General features: G+C 48.6%; 1 protein-coding gene across 1 annotated transcript in view; it reads left to right on the forward strand.

Moving 5' to 3' along the window:
• Window positions 1-4181: 4181 nt before the first annotated feature.
• Window positions 4182-17026, forward strand: part of TNS3 (tensin 3) — a gene marked incomplete at its 3' end in the record, with an annotated part of 182765 nt that continues 169920 nt past the window's right edge. Inside the window, exons 1-4 of the mRNA XM_015408650.1 lie at window positions 4182-4240; window positions 8224-8307; window positions 14776-14888; window positions 16159-16219. Of these exons, the coding sequence (XP_015264136.1) occupies window positions 4215-4240; window positions 8224-8307; window positions 14776-14888; window positions 16159-16219 (284 nt within the window). The remainder of the gene's footprint in view (window positions 4241-8223; window positions 8308-14775; window positions 14889-16158; window positions 16220-17026) is intronic.

Genomic DNA, 17026 nt, shown 5'->3' on the forward strand with positions numbered 1-17026 from the left:
GGAATTCTCCCACTGAATCCCCCCTCTGCTCACCCACGTTCATCCCAAATGAAGACAACCTGATGTGACACAGTCTGGTGTCAGTCAGTCAGTTAGCCTTTGTTGGCATAAAGGTAAAAGGTAAAGGTCCCCTTGCTCGAAAGCTAGTCGAATCCGACTCTAGGGTTGCGGTGCTCATCTCCATTTCAAAGCCGAAGAGCCAGCGCTGTCCGAAGATGTTTCCGTGGTCATGTGGCCGGCATGACTAAACACCAAGGCGCACAGAACGCTGTTACCTTCCCACCGAAGTGGTACCTATTTATCTACTTGCAATTTCTTGCTTTCGAACTGCTAGGTTGGCAGGAACTGGAACTAGAGATGGGAGCTCACTCAGTCATCAGGCACTCGGGATCTCGGGTCTCGAACCTCTGAACCACCGACCTTCCACAGCCTGCAGTTCAGCGTCTTAACCACTTGAGCCACCGCAGCTCCATTGGCATAAAACAATACCTTAAAAATGGGTTACTATTAAAAAATATACATATAAAACCATACATATAAAACCAAGCATTTTGCACACTACAAGGTGTTGCTCATTTTGATCGTTTTCCCTGTCGTAGCTTTGTAGCTGATTGTAAAAATCAGCCTTCACTGATATTTCAGGTGCGGAGTCATTCAGAAGAGGGTGCACTTTTAAAGCACCAGGAAGGTCTGTCATGTTGGCTAAAATAGGGTTTAAATATCTAGGAGGAGGAGGAGAGGAGGAGATTGGATTTATATCCCGCCCTTCACTACCCAAAGGAGTCTCAGAGCGGCTTACAAACTCCTTTCCCTTCCCCTCCCCACAACAGACACCCTGTGAGGTAGGTGGGCCTGAGAGAGCTCTTGAAAGAAACTGCTCTTTTTCAAGGACGGCTCTTATCAGAGCTATGGCTTGCCCAAGGTTATCCAGCCAGGTGCAAGTGGAGGAGTGGGGAATCAAACCCGGTTCTCCCAGATTAGAGTCTGTACACTTAACCACTACACCGAACTGGCTCTCTAAATATCTAAAACGTATATCTACATAAAATTGACAGTGCAAACAGATATGTGAAACTGTCTCAATGCATCCAGAGTTACAGTGGCAAAGTCTAGCCGTATATGCTGTATTATTATATCTCCCACGCAAGATTGAAGACACAGTCTGGTGGCTGCGTAGGTACCACCCAAGGGCTGAGGGGGGCAGGGGGGCCACGTGGCCCTGGACCTCCAGCTAAAAGGGGGACTCAGATATTTGTACATTTTCCTTATCGGATCAAAACGTGACACACCCTCAACTCCAGAGCTTTATGATATACATTTTGGCACTCTTCTTCAGTGCTATTTTGTTCTCATATTATTATTTTTTTAATTATGGCTGGAGGTTCTCAGAAGCTTGAAGGGTCCTGGCCCTTTCTGAACCTCAGAGAGGCTCTGGTAGAACCCCTGTCAACTGGATTAGTTCATGTCTAAATGTACCTCCCTGTATGCCTGACAAGACTCTCTGGAAAAGACATTAATGCTAGGGAAAGTTGAAAGCAGTAGGCAAGGAGGAAGGCCCAACAGGAGATGGGTGGACTCAAATCAAGGAAGCCGTGGCCCTCAGTTTGCAAGACTGGAACAATGGGCAATTTCCTGCCTTTACTTTTTATTATGCCATCTAGGTTTTCCATAGCTTTCCTCCCAAGGAGTAGGCTCCCAGCAGCCCTCAGTCAGGCCACGAGGAGCAAGAAGCAGTCAGGTAAGTTGCAGAGCCTTACCCTGGCCCATCTTCAGGTACAAGATCTCCCTCCTCTGTGAGGGCAGATCTGCACGTCCCCCCCCCCATAGCTAGCAATCCAAAACAGTCCAGTGGAGTCTGAGCGGTGGGTGTTGCCTTCTGACACACTTCCGGTGATGTCAGGGTGTGTGGCATATGCAAACAAGTTATGCTAATGAGTTATGCTAATGAGATCCTGCACCTCTTTTTCTACGAAATGACCCCTGCTGTTAAGCATAGGACATTCTGGAGGACATTCATTCGTAGAGTCACCATAAGTTAGAAGCAACCTGATGGCACATGATATCTCTGTAGGCTTTCCATTCTCCAGGTCCAGGCGGGGGAATCCCCCGCTTCCACAAACCAGCTGGCTGGTGGGAAGAAATTCCTCCCCACGCCCCAAACAATGTCATCCTGCACGACGTGCTGACGTCACCCAGACGTCACGTTAGCACATCGGTGATGTCTGGGGGTGACACTCTGCTTTTTGAACAAAACTCTGTGATTTGAGGTGGTTTTTACCATAGAGTTTTGCTGCGGTGGCTCAGAGGTTAAGATGCTGAGTTGCAGACCAGAAGGTCGGTAGCTCGGCAGTTTGAGACCTGAGTGCCACATGATGAAGTGAGCTCCCGTCTCTGGCCCCAGGTCCTGTCAACCTAGCAGTTTGAAAGCAAGAAATTGCAAGTAGGTAAATAGGTTCCACTTCGGTGGGAAGGTAACAGCGTTCCGTGCGCCTCGGCGTTTAGTCATGCCGGTCACATGACCATGGAGTAGTCTTCAGACAGTGCTGGCTCTTTGACTTGGAAATGGAGATGAGCACCGCCCCCTAGAGTCGGATTCGACTAGCTTTTGAGCAAGGGAAACCTTTACCTTTACCTTTGCCCCAAAAGCAGAACGTCGCCCCTGATGTCACTGATATGCTGACATCACTCTGCCCCGCCCACTCCCAGAACGCCCCCCCAAAGCCCCCCTGCCGGCGAGATGGAGCAACTTGACAATCCTATATCTCTTCCATGTTAATTGAAGTCCTTTAACCGAGGAGACCAGATTAAGCTACATTCCCGATTATTAGCTCTTTCTCAATATTATGGCCCCTTCCCTAGATTTTCTTTTTTTCTTTTTTTCAAAAAGCTATAATAAAGAAAAACACAACATGAGCTTTTTTTGAAACAGCAAACAGCCAACCATTGACTTTTAAACAAAATATTTTTTTTCTCCCCTTTTCTTAAATGAGTAGATCAACCTGCCGTAGTTTGATTTATTGGTCCTATAAGTCTCCTGCTGCACTCTTGCTTAATTTGTTTACTCCATAATTTGGAGGCAAGCTGTGGCTAGTAGGAATTATTTTTTTGGTAATTTGTACTGACTGCGTGTCGTGCGTTTAATAAGGTTTTGAAACATTGTGAAGACGCTCGTTAAATGATGTCGCTGCCATAAATCACTGCGTCAGAAGAAAAAAGACTAATAATACCTGCTGCGAGTAGACGTACTTTCCAGAATATATATATATATATATATATAAAAATAACACATCATGCCAGAAATTACAAAGCTGCCCAGGCATGTCTTAAAACAGCCAAAGAAAGGGAAAAAAACTCATGCAGGATGCTACTCAGGCCAGGATGAGAGGTTTTTTTAAAAAAATTATTTCCCCCCCACTCTGATGTATAGCTTTGTTTTGAGCTCCCATATGTAATGAAGATATGTTGGCAATTATAAAGAACAAGAAGGGGGGCCCGCGATACTCGCGGGGGGGGGGGGACGCTTTCCCCCCGGCTCCGGCGGCACGACCTGAGCGGCTCCCAGCCACCGGGCCCACCGATCTCCTCTCCTCCGGCTCTGGCAGCGTGACCTGAGCGGCTCCTAGCTGCCGGGCCCGACGATCTCCTCCCTAACGCCGAGTCTCCCCCCCAACGGCCAGAGCGTTCTCTGCGCATGTGCAGGGAACGCTCTTTAACTTTTGGGGGGATTTAAGTATCCCCTGTATATTTTTTTTCAACTTTCTCCTCTCCTCCGGCTCTGGCAGCGTGACCTGAGCGGCTCCCAGCTGCCGGGCCCGACGATCTCCTCCCTAACGCCGAGTCTCCCCCCCAACGGCCAGAGCGTTCTCTGCGCATGTGCAGGGAACGCTCTTTAACTTTTGGGGGGATTTAAGTATCCCCTGTATATTTTTTTCAACTTTTTAGATTTTTTTCTGCACACCTGGGGACTGCTCCAAGTGTGCAGGAAAATCTCCCTGCCCCCCAAGTGCCCCCGATGTGTGGGTTTAGATATCTGCATGAAGGGGGCAACTTGGCTATTAGATATATAGATTGGGAGAGCGCTGCTGAGTCTTGGAAGTTTTAACCTGTCTTCTGGAGTAAGGATTAAATAACAGAGTATGATGCCATCGCTTCCTTAATTATTATTTTTTTCACAGGGTGGAAAAGGAAGAATCGGAGTCGTGATATCATCATATATGCATTTCACAAATGTATCGGCAAGGTAAGGGAAGCCACACAGAAACGTCTGCCTATCTTTCAAGACTGAGAACCTGAATGCTCTGTGATTTCCCACCCAGGCCCATTTCCACTAAGCAACATTGCAGCCTGTGCAGAGTACAGGGAAGTTGTTCAAGAAGGATGGGGGGAAATATATAATCGCCTGGCTCATAAATCTGTGGAGTGCATCTGTCTCAGGGCTAAACCAGATGTTAGGCTAACTGTCTAGTTACCACCTTCCCTCTTCCATAAGAACATACGAGAAGTAGGGTTGCCAAGTCGAATCTCCTTACCGGCGGGGGAGCGTCGCTGGGCTCTGGGAGCTCTCCTCAGATGTGAGTGTGTGCACTACCAGCACGTCCCGGAAGTGACATGCGACGTCGATCACGTTGGGGGCGTGGCCCGGATCGTCGGAGGGAAAACCATAGAGTTTTCCCTCTGACGATCAGGGCCACGCCCCCAACGTGATTGATGTGGTTGCGTCACCTCTGGTGAAGCAGCCACGCTGAGCTTCCGGGGGCGGAGTTCTCCCTGGGGCCCGAATCCGCGGCGGCGGAAATTGGGCCTCCAAAGCGGGGGTTTACCTGCCCCCCGCACCCACTTGGCAGCCCTAACGAGAAGCCAGGTTGGATCAGGCCCATGGCCCATACTGTCCAACACTCTGCATCATCAGGAGATCCACCAGCGGGGCCAGAACTCCAGAAGCCCTCCCACTGTTGCCCCCTAAGCACCAAGAATACAAAGCATTGCTGCCCCAGACAGAGTGTTTCATCTATACCTTGTGACTAACAGCCACTAATGGACCTCTGCTCCATATGTTTCTCCAATCCCCTCTTGAAGCTTGTTAATTACTCTTTGGGTGAAGAAGTACTTCCTTGCCTTTTCTCACCTCAGCTCCAAATGGCAGGCTGGGGAAAAAAACGGTAGGAATTAGTTGTGGTAGATTTTTCGGGCTGTATGGCCATAGTCTTGGCATTGTAGGACCTGACGTTTCGCCAGCGGCTGTGACTGGCATCCTCAGAGGTATAACACAGGAAGATGGAGTACTCTCTGTGTCAAGGTGAGGGAAAAAAATGGTACTCAGGTAATTTATATCTACTCAGGAAGGTGGGGTAGGGCTGAGTAGATATAAATTACCTGCCTACCATTTTTCTTCTCATCTTGACACAGAGAGTCCTACAATGCCAAGACCACAGCTATACAGTCTGGAAAATCTACCATAACTAATGAACTCCGGCCATGAAAACCTTCGATAACATATTAAAACACTGGGAATGTTGAGATGTCACAACACGAGGTCAGTTCTTATAGGTGGCATGGAGGAGGAGCACTTTGTGGTTGCTCTTCTGGTTGCAGCATATCTTGTTTTAGCCCTAAGTTACCAAACGTGTGGCCCTAATTGATTTTATATATGGCCAAATGTATGGCCCCGATTGATTTTATATCTGGTGTAATGCCAGTATATGTTTTCTGTGTCTGTCACCGTGACGGCTCAAGTGGGGTGTCACCTGACACTTCCACCACTCTGGTTCCAGGCTCTTCTGAGAAAGCTCAGATCATCCTCCCAAGCCTTTAGATCTCCCTTTTAGACAAAATGAGTGTGAGGACCAGGCAGAGTGAACAATGAAAATGGATTATTTTATAGGAGGTCAAACAAACAAGGTGCAGGAATAAACAGTAAGTGGGTGAAAAGAAATAAAATGCCCTAATGTGTCTAAATATACTGTCCCTCGCTCACTATCTCAAATGGCCTTAGATTACTCACCCTTCCCTCAGGATGAGGGTTTCTTCCTTGAAGCAGCCTTCTTTCTGGCTTTGCCCTTTGGGAAAAAGAACAAGCTTTCCCTGCTGCACCAGATCTTTTATTCCAAGCCCTCCTCTTTTCCTGTTGGTCAATTTTGGCTCCAAAACCTCTTAGGGGCTTCTGGGAGTTGTAGGCCTAGCCTTACTTACTGCTAGCCAGGTTCTCTGGGCCTAGTAGGCCTCTGGTAGCACAGCCCAGATCATGACATGTTGGAATAAGAGTACTCGATGGAACGCACTTGATGGAACACCTCCTCCCATCCTCAGAGACAATGACCAAGATGGGTAGCCATATTAGTCTGTCCGTAGCAGTAGAAAAGAGTAAGAGTCCAGTAGCACCTTAAAGACTAACAAAATTGGTGGCAGAGGATGAGCTTTCGTCACTGCTCACTTCTTCAGATACAATGAGGTCATCAGACAAAATATCTCTTTACACAATATGGACTACACAGGTTCAGTCCACCCATATGTGAGGCCCTGTTCAGACTATGATTGTGGCATGCATGGAGAAGGACATTCAGCTTTCTTGCTTGCATTATTTCTTCTGGCCTGAAACAGTTCTGGGGAGACTGTGACCTGTTCCATTGTGGAAACCCACAAGTGTGCCCCCCTTTATCAGGTGAACAGCTCACAAACAGTGCCTTCTCGGCAAAGATGTTGTCTGATTGACTTCTTTACACAAGAGCTGGACCACTCACACATGCACCCCTCCATCTCTCAGGGATCCAAGGGAATCAGCAATTGCAGCTTGGATGCCTAGGATATAATTTTGGAAGCCTGATAAAGATGGGAAAATTCCTCTGAAAGAAGGCTTGCTCAACTCCACCAATCCTTCCCAACAGGCTTGGTTGGAGCCCTGTATGACTAGATATATCCCAGAATCTTTGCAGTGCCGCAGGTTCCAAAGGGTTCTTTGGAAAGTGTTAACATGGGAAGCTAAAGACTGAGGAGATAGGAGTAGGTGGTGTTTAGTTTCCATAAATGATCTTGAAATGAGTAAACAAAAGGTTTTGGGAGTTTTTTGCAGCAACCAAGAAAACAGATTTTTTTTGTTCTACGGCTTCAGACCAACATGGCTGACCACCTGGATCTTATCCTGTCCAGTTAGACACAGAGCTCTTTGCTGTAATGATTATTGAATTCCAGGCAGATGTCAACAGGCTAGAATGTTTTCAGCTCAGAGGGAAAACTGTTCTCTTGTTAGAGGCCTGTTGAAGGGGAGGGGCACGTGACCAGTTTTATTTGGAACAGCACTATCGATTTTAAGCCATTTTCGGGTTGCACATTTAGGTGCTGTCAACTGATAAAATGGATGTCCCTTTCAGATCTGTAGTGCCTAGGGTTGCCAAGTGAATTTTACTCACCGGTGGGGGAGCCTCGCTGTGCTCCGGGAGCTGTCCCTTGTCGTGCGCGCGCGCAAAGCGCGCACGCGCTGCCAGCACGTCACTGGAAGTGACGTGTGACTGCAGTCACGTTGAGGGCGTGGCCCCGATCGTCGGAGGGAAAACCATAGAGTTTTCCCTCCGACGATTGAGGCCACGCCCCCAACGTGATCGACGTGGTTGCGTCACCTCTGGTGACGCAGCCACGCTGCGCTTCGGGGGGCAGAGTTCCCCCCGGGGCCCGATTCCGCGGCAGTGGAAAGCAGGGGTTTTCCCGCCCCCACTTGGCAGCCCTAGTAGTGCCCAGTACAATCCCAAACAGAGTTACACACTTCGAAGCCCACTGAAGTCAATGGGTTTAGATAAGAAGAAGAAGAAGAGATTGGATCTATACCCCGCCCTTCACTACCCAAAGGTGTCTCAGAGCAGCTTACAAACTCCCTTCCCTTCCCCTCCCCACCACAGACACCCTGTGAGGTAGGTGGGGCTGAGAGAGCTCTTGACAGAAACGGCTCTTTTTCAAGGACAGCTCTTGTCAGAACTACGGCTTTCCCAAGGTCATCCAGCCAGGTGCAAGTCGAGGAGTGGGGAATCAAACCCGGTTCTCCCAGATTAGAGTCCGCGCACTTAACCACTACACCAAGCTGGCTATAGGATGTGACTCTGTTTAGGACTGAACTGACAGTTCATTGGCCAGTTAACACCCAGTCGTCTTCAGTTTCTTGGTTTGTGTCACGGTGTGATGATCGTATTCCTGTGTTTACTCCCATAAGCATTTTTCCCCGTTTCTCTCCCTTATCAGTGCTGATCAAGCCCTGGACAGGTTTGCAATGAAGAAATTCTTTGATGATAAAGTTTCTGCCTTAATGCAGCCGTCTCAGAAAAGGTATTTTAATTTTCCTTTAATTGACTGTTTCTCTCTATCACGATGACATGTTCCTGAGTTTCTTCCTCTGTTAATTTCTCTTTAATGTCTGTGTCATTTGATGAGTCTGCTTTCTTTTTATTATTATTATTAAAATTTCCAGCATAACTGTACAGCCGTATCCTACAAAACGGAACCATAAATAATCATAAATATAAACTACTACTTCTATCCATAGTCAAGTACAACATACAGAGAAAAGATCCAAAATGTATCAATTACTACATACTTTCCTAAGTCAAAAAATTCAATAACTCCTTCTAATGTATATTAGATGAAACAATTTCCTTATCTTGTAAAGATGAGTCTGATTTCTGATCTCGGATCGTAATAAACCATCGATGTATCTCTCTTTACCCATCCTTCCGTTCCTGACTGCTTGTATCTTTTTCTTTACGGGGTTCACATGGCATAGATGAATCTGTAGTATGAATCTGGGGTTTTATAAACTCGTGATTTAGTTGTGCGCCACATGAGATTGTGGGGATGTTAAGTAACAGGATCATACTAGCTTCGTGCTGCTAAAACTAACCGTCTTTGTCAGATGTGTGTTTTGTCAGACTCATCTAACAGTCATGCCTTCCCCCCCCCCTGAGATTCTGTTATCACGGTAAACAAAAAGTTAAATGTGTGTTATCACTGATATGCCCCTGTGAGTATTTCCACAGTAACAGCAACTAGGTGCTATAGTACACATCAGGACATGTTGTTCGGTTCCAAATGGTGACATTTGAAGAAATCATACATCCATCTTGTGATCTTACAGTGTAAATCCTAAGCAGAGTCATTGATGGTGGAAAGTTCCTCCCTCTATGCTGTGGAGTCTTGTGAGCAAAAATTCTGCTTTGTGAGCTCCTGGCATTAAAGTTGTGAGCGAGCAATTTGGCTACTGCATCAATTAGTTTGCTCTGGAGCCCTCCCTTCCTGAGCGCAGACAAAAATGTGTGAGCCGGAGGCTAAAGAACTGTGAGCTAGCTCACACTTACTCAGCTTAGAGGGAACACTGCCTGTGTAGGGTTTTCAAGGCAAGAGATACTCAGAGGTGGTTTGCCATGGCCTGCCCCTGCATAGCAATCCTAGACTTCCTTTGGTGGTCTCCCATCCAAGCCCTAACCAAGTCCGATCCTGCTTAACTTCTGAGATCGGATGAGACCTGGCTAACAGAGGTACAGCCTTCTATAGCGATCAGTCAGTGAAGTCAGTGGGATTTACAAGGCAGTGTTCCCTCTAAGCCGAGTTATTGTGAGCCAGCTCACCGTTTTTTAGCCTCCGGCTCACACATTTTTGTCTCAGCTCAGGAAGGAGGGCTCCAGCGCCAAGCTAGTTTCTGCAGTAGCCAAATCCCTCGCTGAGCTTTAATGCCGGCGGCTTACAAAGTAGAATTTTTGCTCACAAGAAGAAGAAGAAGAGATTGGATTTATACCCTGCCCTTCACTACCCAAGGGAGTCTCAGAGCAGCTTACAATCTCCTTTCCCTTCCCCTCCCCACAACAGACACCCTGTGAGGTGGGTGGGGTGAGAGAACTCTGACACAAACTGCTCTTTTTCAAGGACAGCTGTGCCAGAGCTTGTGACTGACCCAAGGTCACACCAGCAGGTGCAAGTGGAGGAGTGGGGAATCAAACCCGGTTCTCCCAGATTAGAGTCCACGCTCCTAACTACTACACTAAACTGGCTCTCTCAAGACTCCACAGCTTAGAGGGAGCATTGTTACAAGGGTATAACTGTGTTTAGGATTGCAGATTCCGAATGACAGCTTTAGCTGCCGCAGGAACTTAGCTCAAAAGCAGTTTGCCGGCCTATAAGGCAGCGTATTTGGCAAAGGCGGAGAAGACATTTGTGTGTTTTTGCAGCTGCAGAGGATTTTCTGTGCGAAATGGAAAGCTGCCTTAATTCACCTCCAGTATCGAAACCAGGAGGCTGGCCAGCATCTCCAAGGACCCCAGCCAATGCCTCCTTAAGAGGTTGCCGTGACCTAGAGCTTTAGTACTTGGTGTGGCTTGATTTGAAGAAGCGGCTCCGTTCGGGGTTACCTTGAGGGCTTTGAAATTCCCAAATGGGAAGAGAAGTAGGGTGGACCGACGGACTTGCTCTTATCGTTAAAGTGTCCGAAGGGAAAAGAAAGGAAGAAGTTGGACCGGTGGCTTGATTTGGTCACCCTAGCGACCCAGCCCCTTTATCGTCCGGCACGCAGCAATTTTCACCCTTGTTTAAAGAGAGGGGCCTTGCTGGCCACTGAGACAACAACCGTTGTGTGGAAACCCAGTTGGGCAAGCAGCTCTGTTTCTCCCTCTCCGGATCAAAACTTTCCCAGTGAGCCGCTCCGTTTCGCTGGAGGCCCACGCAGCTGCCTACACAGTGGAAAAAATAACAACACGTTTCCCCGAGGCTTTTACATTTTAATAAATATTTAGCTTGGAGAGCTCCGTTTCCCATTCAGCTGTCCCGTCTGCACAAAAGCGCCGCTTTATTAAAAAGGGGCTGAATGTACACTTGTAAACATTGCTCCTCGGGGCACCGTGGGAGCAAAAGGAATGAAGATGTTTGCAAGGGCCCTGTCGAGATGGCCGGGGTGCAGGATAAACAGACCTGATCTCCCCGCAGCCTTTCCCAAACAAGCAGCTGCGAGAACCAAAAACCCTCCGGATAGTATGGGCAGCCTGTGCCGCAACACCTTTATGGCAGCCGGGTGGCCCGGATGCGGCAGAATCTGCATGTTCAATGTGTGGCTCTCCCACTCAGAGCTCCTTATTCCATTTGAGGCAAATGTGGTCTTCCACCTGTGGCCCTTTTGACACGTCTACAGCCGAATTAGTTTCGTGCAGATGCTGAAAACATACGCAGAAGAGGGAGTCAGAATCACACAATCGTTGGACTAGGTGTGTATAGTTCAGGCCCTGACCCCATCACAAAATTGAGAGGCTTGTTTACACGAGGTGGGTGATGTGGGTGGGGTGGGGGGGTTGCTCTGGCATGATTCTTAGTCACTTTTAGTGGAGGTGGGGCTCAGCCAGTTTGCTGTAGAGACAGTTTGGTGTAGTGGTGAAGTGCACGGACTCTAATCTGGGAGAACCGGGTTTGATTCCCCCCTCTTCCACTTGCACCTGGCTGGATGACCTTGGGCAAGCCGTAGTTCTGATAAGAGCTGTCCTTGAAAAAGAGCAGTTTCTGTCAAAGCTCTCTCAGCCCCACCTGCCTCACAAGGTGTCCGTTGTGAGGAGGGGAAGGGAAAGGGGTTTGTAAGCCGCTCTGAGGCACCTTTGGGTAGTGAACGGAGGGGTATAAATCCAATCTTTTCTCTTCTTCTTCTTCACCTTAGTAACCACGCTGTCACATGACGCAGCTCCAGAAGTCTGCATGCGAGGAGACGGCATTTCAGCCTTCCCTCCTGCACCATTTTTGTGAGCCGGAATGCCCACAAAGGGACCCTTTTTGCCACTGTCTTGTGCTCCATGTGACCTGGGATCATGTGACGGAGGACACATGGCGCCTGAGATAAGCTATCTCCCCCCCACACACACACCGTTTCCTCTTGGGAAAACAGCGCAGGAGGGAAGACAGCACTTGCACAATGCTTCTGTGCACTGAACAATGAAGTACTCTCTGAGTCCCCGGTGGTGTAGTGATTAGGAGTGCAAACTCTAATCTGGGAGAACCGGGGTTTGATATTCCCCACTCCTCCTCCACATGCAGCTGCTGGTGTGACCTTCTGTCAGTCACAAGTTCATTCAGAGCTGTTCTCGCAAGGGCAGTTCTCGAACGAGCTCTCTCAGCCCCACCTACCTCCGAGGGTGTCAGTTGTGGGGAGGGAAAGGGAGAGGAGATTGTAAGAAGAAGAAGAGATTGGATTCCTACCCCGCCCTTCACTACCCAAGGGAGTCTCAGAGCGGCTTACAAACTCCTTTCCCTTCCCCTCCCCACAACAGACACCCTGTAAGGTGGGTGGGGCTGAGAGAGCTCCGACAGAAACTGCTCTTTTTCAAGGACAGCTCTTACCTTAAGTCACTCTGAGACTCCTTCGGGTCGTGAAGGGCAGGGTATAAATCCAATCTCTTCTTGTGTGATTGAGAGTCTACTTGTATCCAGGGCTCTTTTTGTAGAAAAAGCCCAGCAGGAACTCATTAGCATAATAGGCCACACCCAACAGCAAGAGCTCATTAGCATATTGGGCCACACCCCTGACAGCGCAGCTCATTAGCACATTAGGCCGTACCCCCATGTTACCAGAAGTGTGGTTATCCAGCCACACCCACCTTTCTCTTCTTATTCTGGTTACCTTGTTTGTTGACAAAACCCAGGGCTTTTTTTGGAGCAGGAACTCCTTTGCATGTTAGGCCACACACCCCTAATGTAGCCAATCCCAATGAGTTTCTGCTGTTGGGTGTGGCCTGTTATGCTAATGAGTTCCTGCTGGGCGTGGCCAACTTTGGAGCCAGCCGGCACCGCGTTCCTGCGTGTTCCTGCCCAAAAATAGCCCTGCTTGTATCACACATCTACTGTAGATGAGCCCCCTTGAGTGTTATGGATTCCATGGCTCAGGCTGACAAGCGCTGAACTCTTTGTGTTGGCCCCTTTTTAATGTTGAGTCGGCTGGGTGGGCACAGGGCTAGAGAGGGGCAGGTGATTTTCCTGGACAGGCCAGCACAATCGCTATATCCTACCACGTCCAGTTTGACCATCCGCTTGGAGCTAGTGATTCATTGCCATACCGGAAATTGCATTTTGCTCAACCTGGCTGGATTTCTCCAAGGGAAGATGATTTAAATGAACCTTGTGCAAGCAGAATCAGGGAAGAATCCGCCAGCAAGGCAGCACTTGTTGAATTGCTGTCCTTTCGACTTAACCAACAGACAGGAAAGAATTCTGGAGTGAAAAGGGCCAGTCTGAGTAACTTGGCCTGGGATGCAAATGCAGCAGATTAGAATAGCCCCTCCCACCGTCATTCAGAGTCCCTTTATCTGCTGCAGTGGCCACCTGTGAAGGGAGGGGCTCAAACAGCTCTGCCTCCCTTGGAGAAGTATGCCTTGGGAAGTCTTGGAAGCAACAGGCAAGTCAGACCGGGATCTGGGAGACCCAGGTTCAAATCCCTGCTCTGCCATGGAAACTCACTGGTGACCTTGGGCCAGTCACACACTCTCAGCCTAACCTACCTCACAAGGTTGTTGTGAGTATAGAACGGAGGAGAGGAGAACGATGTAAGCGGCTTTGGGTTCCCCGTTGGGATGTCCCTTTTATCTTTCTTGAAAATGGAAAGAGTCTCTGTCCTTAGCTGAACATTACCTGTCTGCCACCCTCTTTTGTTAGTCCCACCCAAATGTCTGCATACTTATTTCCCCCCCCTCTGAACCAATGTCTGCCAACTCTTAGGAGGGTTCCCTGGCAGCCTCCCTTATATTCAGTTTAGTGTAGTCCCAAATGTTGAAAGTCAAATGTAAAAAGCTCTGACTCATACTCAGGGAGTGTGCCCACGCTCACTTAACCATAGCACTGGATATGGTACTGTGCCAAAATCTGGCTTCCTGTCAATCTCCGCTCTCAGATTTCTAGCTCTTCTGAATGGGTGTGTGAAGGAGGTCTTTGAAGGGGGTGTGGCTCAGTGTTAGAGCATTTGCTTGCAATGCAGAAGTTCAGTCTTCAGCATCTCCAGCTAAAAGGACCACGTGTCCACGTGTACCTATAGCATTAATTAAAGGTGAGCCCGCTTGGCTTCATAAGGCAGATGTGCCTCCGTCTGCTTGCTTTCTTTTCAAGGCATATCGTCAAAGGACATCCTTGTCACAATCAACGCTCCCTCTAAGCTGTGGAGTCTTGTGAGCAAAAATTCTACTTTGTGGGCTACTGGCGTTGAAGTTGTGAGTGAGCGATTTCGCGGCGGCATCAATCAGTTTGCTCTGGAGCCATCCCTCCTGAGCTACAACAAAAATGTGTGAGCCGGAGGCTAAAAAACTGTAGAAGAAGAAGAAGAGATTGGATTTATACCCCGCCCTTCACTCTGCTCTTTCAGGAACAGCTGTGCCAGAGCTTGTGACTGGCCCAAGGTCACACCAGCAGCTGCATGTGGAGGAGTGGGGAATCAAACACAGTTCTCCCAGATTAGAGTCCGCACACTTAACCACTACACCAAACTGGCTCATGTGAGCTAGCTCACATGAACTCAGCTTAGAGGGAACACTGGTTGCAGTTACGACTGTCTTACTACCAATTGCTGGATTACAGGTGATATTTATTGTTTGCCACTTCTTAGAATGGACACACGTGAATCTGATGATTGTTGGGTCCTCTTTCCAAAACCATAAAGCGAGATTAGGAGTTATGCTTCTCAGTTTCCTCCGGACTACCATTTTAAATGGAATTCTTTTCCCAGATGGGACGATATTGTTGTGTTTGCTTTTGTCGACCTACAATGACGATCCCTCTGTTTTTTTCCAGGTATGTGCACTTTCTGAGCGGCCTCCTCTCTGGGTCTGTGAAAATGAACACCACCCCTCTCTTCCTGCACTACGTCATCTTGCATGGCATCCCAAGCTTTGATGCTGGCGGAGGTGAGTTGTTTTGCAGGCCGTTGTCTTTGTCCCTAGTTCTTTACGGAATTTGGGGTCCGTGCCGATAACTCTTCAGATAGGCTACAGTCCCCGCGCTAATCGCAGCCTCGTCCCCTCCTGAGCTCAGAGGTAGAAATCCATCCCGCGTCTTTGGTTTCCGTACCTCAGCGTGGATCCACTTCTTGCTCCGCCCACCACACCCCAGCACTGCCCAATCAGCCGCTTCCGTGCCTTTCTCTTCCACTGATGGGCGGAGAAGGCTCTCCGGGATGCCGCCAGCACCTTAGAATGGCTGGTAAGACTTCTCCAGTGTGTGGTCATCTCTTATGTTTGGTGTCGTGGTTAAAGTGCGCGGACTCTAATCTGGGAGAACCGGGTTTGATTCCCCACTCTTCCACTTGCACCTGCTGATGTGACCTTGGGTCAGTCACAAGCTCTGGCACAACTGTCCTTGAAAAAGAGCAGTTTGTGTCAGAGTTCTCTCAGCCCCACCCACCTCACAGGGTGTCTGTTGTGGGGAGGGGAAGGGAAAGGAGTTTGAAAGCCGCTCTGAGACTCCAAGTGAAGGGCGGGGTATAAATCCAATCTCTTCTTCTTCTTCTTATGGAACTCAGTGGGACAGCACAGAACTTCTTGGCAGGTTGTACCTGAACTTCCTTCCGCTGTCCTGAAAGAATTCTCCTTCCCTACCAGTTAACTTCCAGAAGAGAGGGAAGGCTTTTAGGAAGTATGTATCCCGGCTAGGACTTCTGGAGGTGACTGCTGAAGAGGACCTTATCAGTGCTAGGCGTATTGTCAATGATGTCATTCTGTTGAATGGGGACACTTCCTTTCTGGAGGAACTCTGGTTGGTTGGTAGCATCCTTTCTCCAACCAATGGCCAGAGGGCAGTCACTTCCTGGCTGGCAACCCGTCCTGGCGCAAATCAGCTCTACGAGGGGAAAGGTATCTCTCCCTGCCCCAAACGGAGTCTGGGAAAACAGGAGTCTCTCGGATCCTCGTGCAAAAGAACAAACTGTAATACTTTCCGGGAACAATATGGCAGCTGCCTTCCATCCACCCGAGAAATGACAGAAGAGACCGACTGGACACATTTACCTGTGAGAGCTGCCGACGCCAAATGGGTATATTCCCCTCTGGCTACCTTTGAGAACAGAAATTCTGGTCGATCAAAATGTTAACTTTGCGAGCACTCCTGGCATTCTTAAAAGCCCATTTGCAGCGCTTTCTTTTTCGCAATGCTGATATATTGTTCAACTTTGTTTTCCAGTTTGTCGGCCGTTTCTGAAGCTGTACCAAGCCATGCAACCAGTTTATACATCAGGAGTATAGTAAGTAATCACCACCCCACACTCCCTTACGTGTTTGTTGCTCGGCCCAAAAAGTTACCTTGTTGAGGCCCTTCCAAAGCTCTTCTACTAAAGATCGTAGGTTGTGGAACAAGTGATCGAATCCTCTCCCGTGTCGAAATACTCTAAAGCAGGGGTGTCAAACGTGCGGCCCGTGGGCCTGATGAGGCCCACATGGGGCTCAACCTCCCCATCAACTTCCTTCTCCAGCTTCCTTTCCCATGGCTGCTCCTGGAGCCACACCCTAGCATGCTTTTTCCCAGCTCTCTCCATGGCTCTTTGCTTCCTGCTTCCTGCCTCTTGCCTCCCCCCTCCACCCCCACACAGAGAGCTCTGTGTCTGTTTCCTGCAGGAGATATACAAAGACAAGTGCCCCTCCCTCCCTCCCTCCCTCCCTCCCTTACACACACACACACACATACACACACACACACACACACACACACACAGCTTCTGCTTCCTTCTCCGGGCTGCTGCTCCTCTTTTGGGGAGGGAGGGGAGGAAAGATAAAGAGAAATCAAAGTTGGAGTCCCATTGCAGCTTCAAGGCCAACATTCTTTTGGTCCAGGTATAAGCTTTTGCGTGCAAGCATACATCTTGGGAGGGATGGAGGGAGGGAGGAAGAGGTGGGTGGATTCTTCTGACAAGCACAGTGTACATTGAGGAAATTATTTTGGCTTATTTTGAAAAGTTGTTTTAAAAAATGACTGGATTTCTCTGTCCTATCTGGATTTATTTTCTTTCAAAAAGACCCTGTTTAGGAATAAGAACACTTCTTTTGGTCCTGTC

The sequence above is a fragment of the Gekko japonicus genome, unplaced genomic scaffold (genome assembly GCF_001447785.1).
Source record: "Gekko japonicus isolate JY-2015 unplaced genomic scaffold, Gekko_japonicus_V1.1 scaffold1966, whole genome shotgun sequence".
In the NCBI taxonomy this organism is placed as follows: Eukaryota; Metazoa; Chordata; class Lepidosauria; order Squamata; family Gekkonidae; genus Gekko; species Gekko japonicus.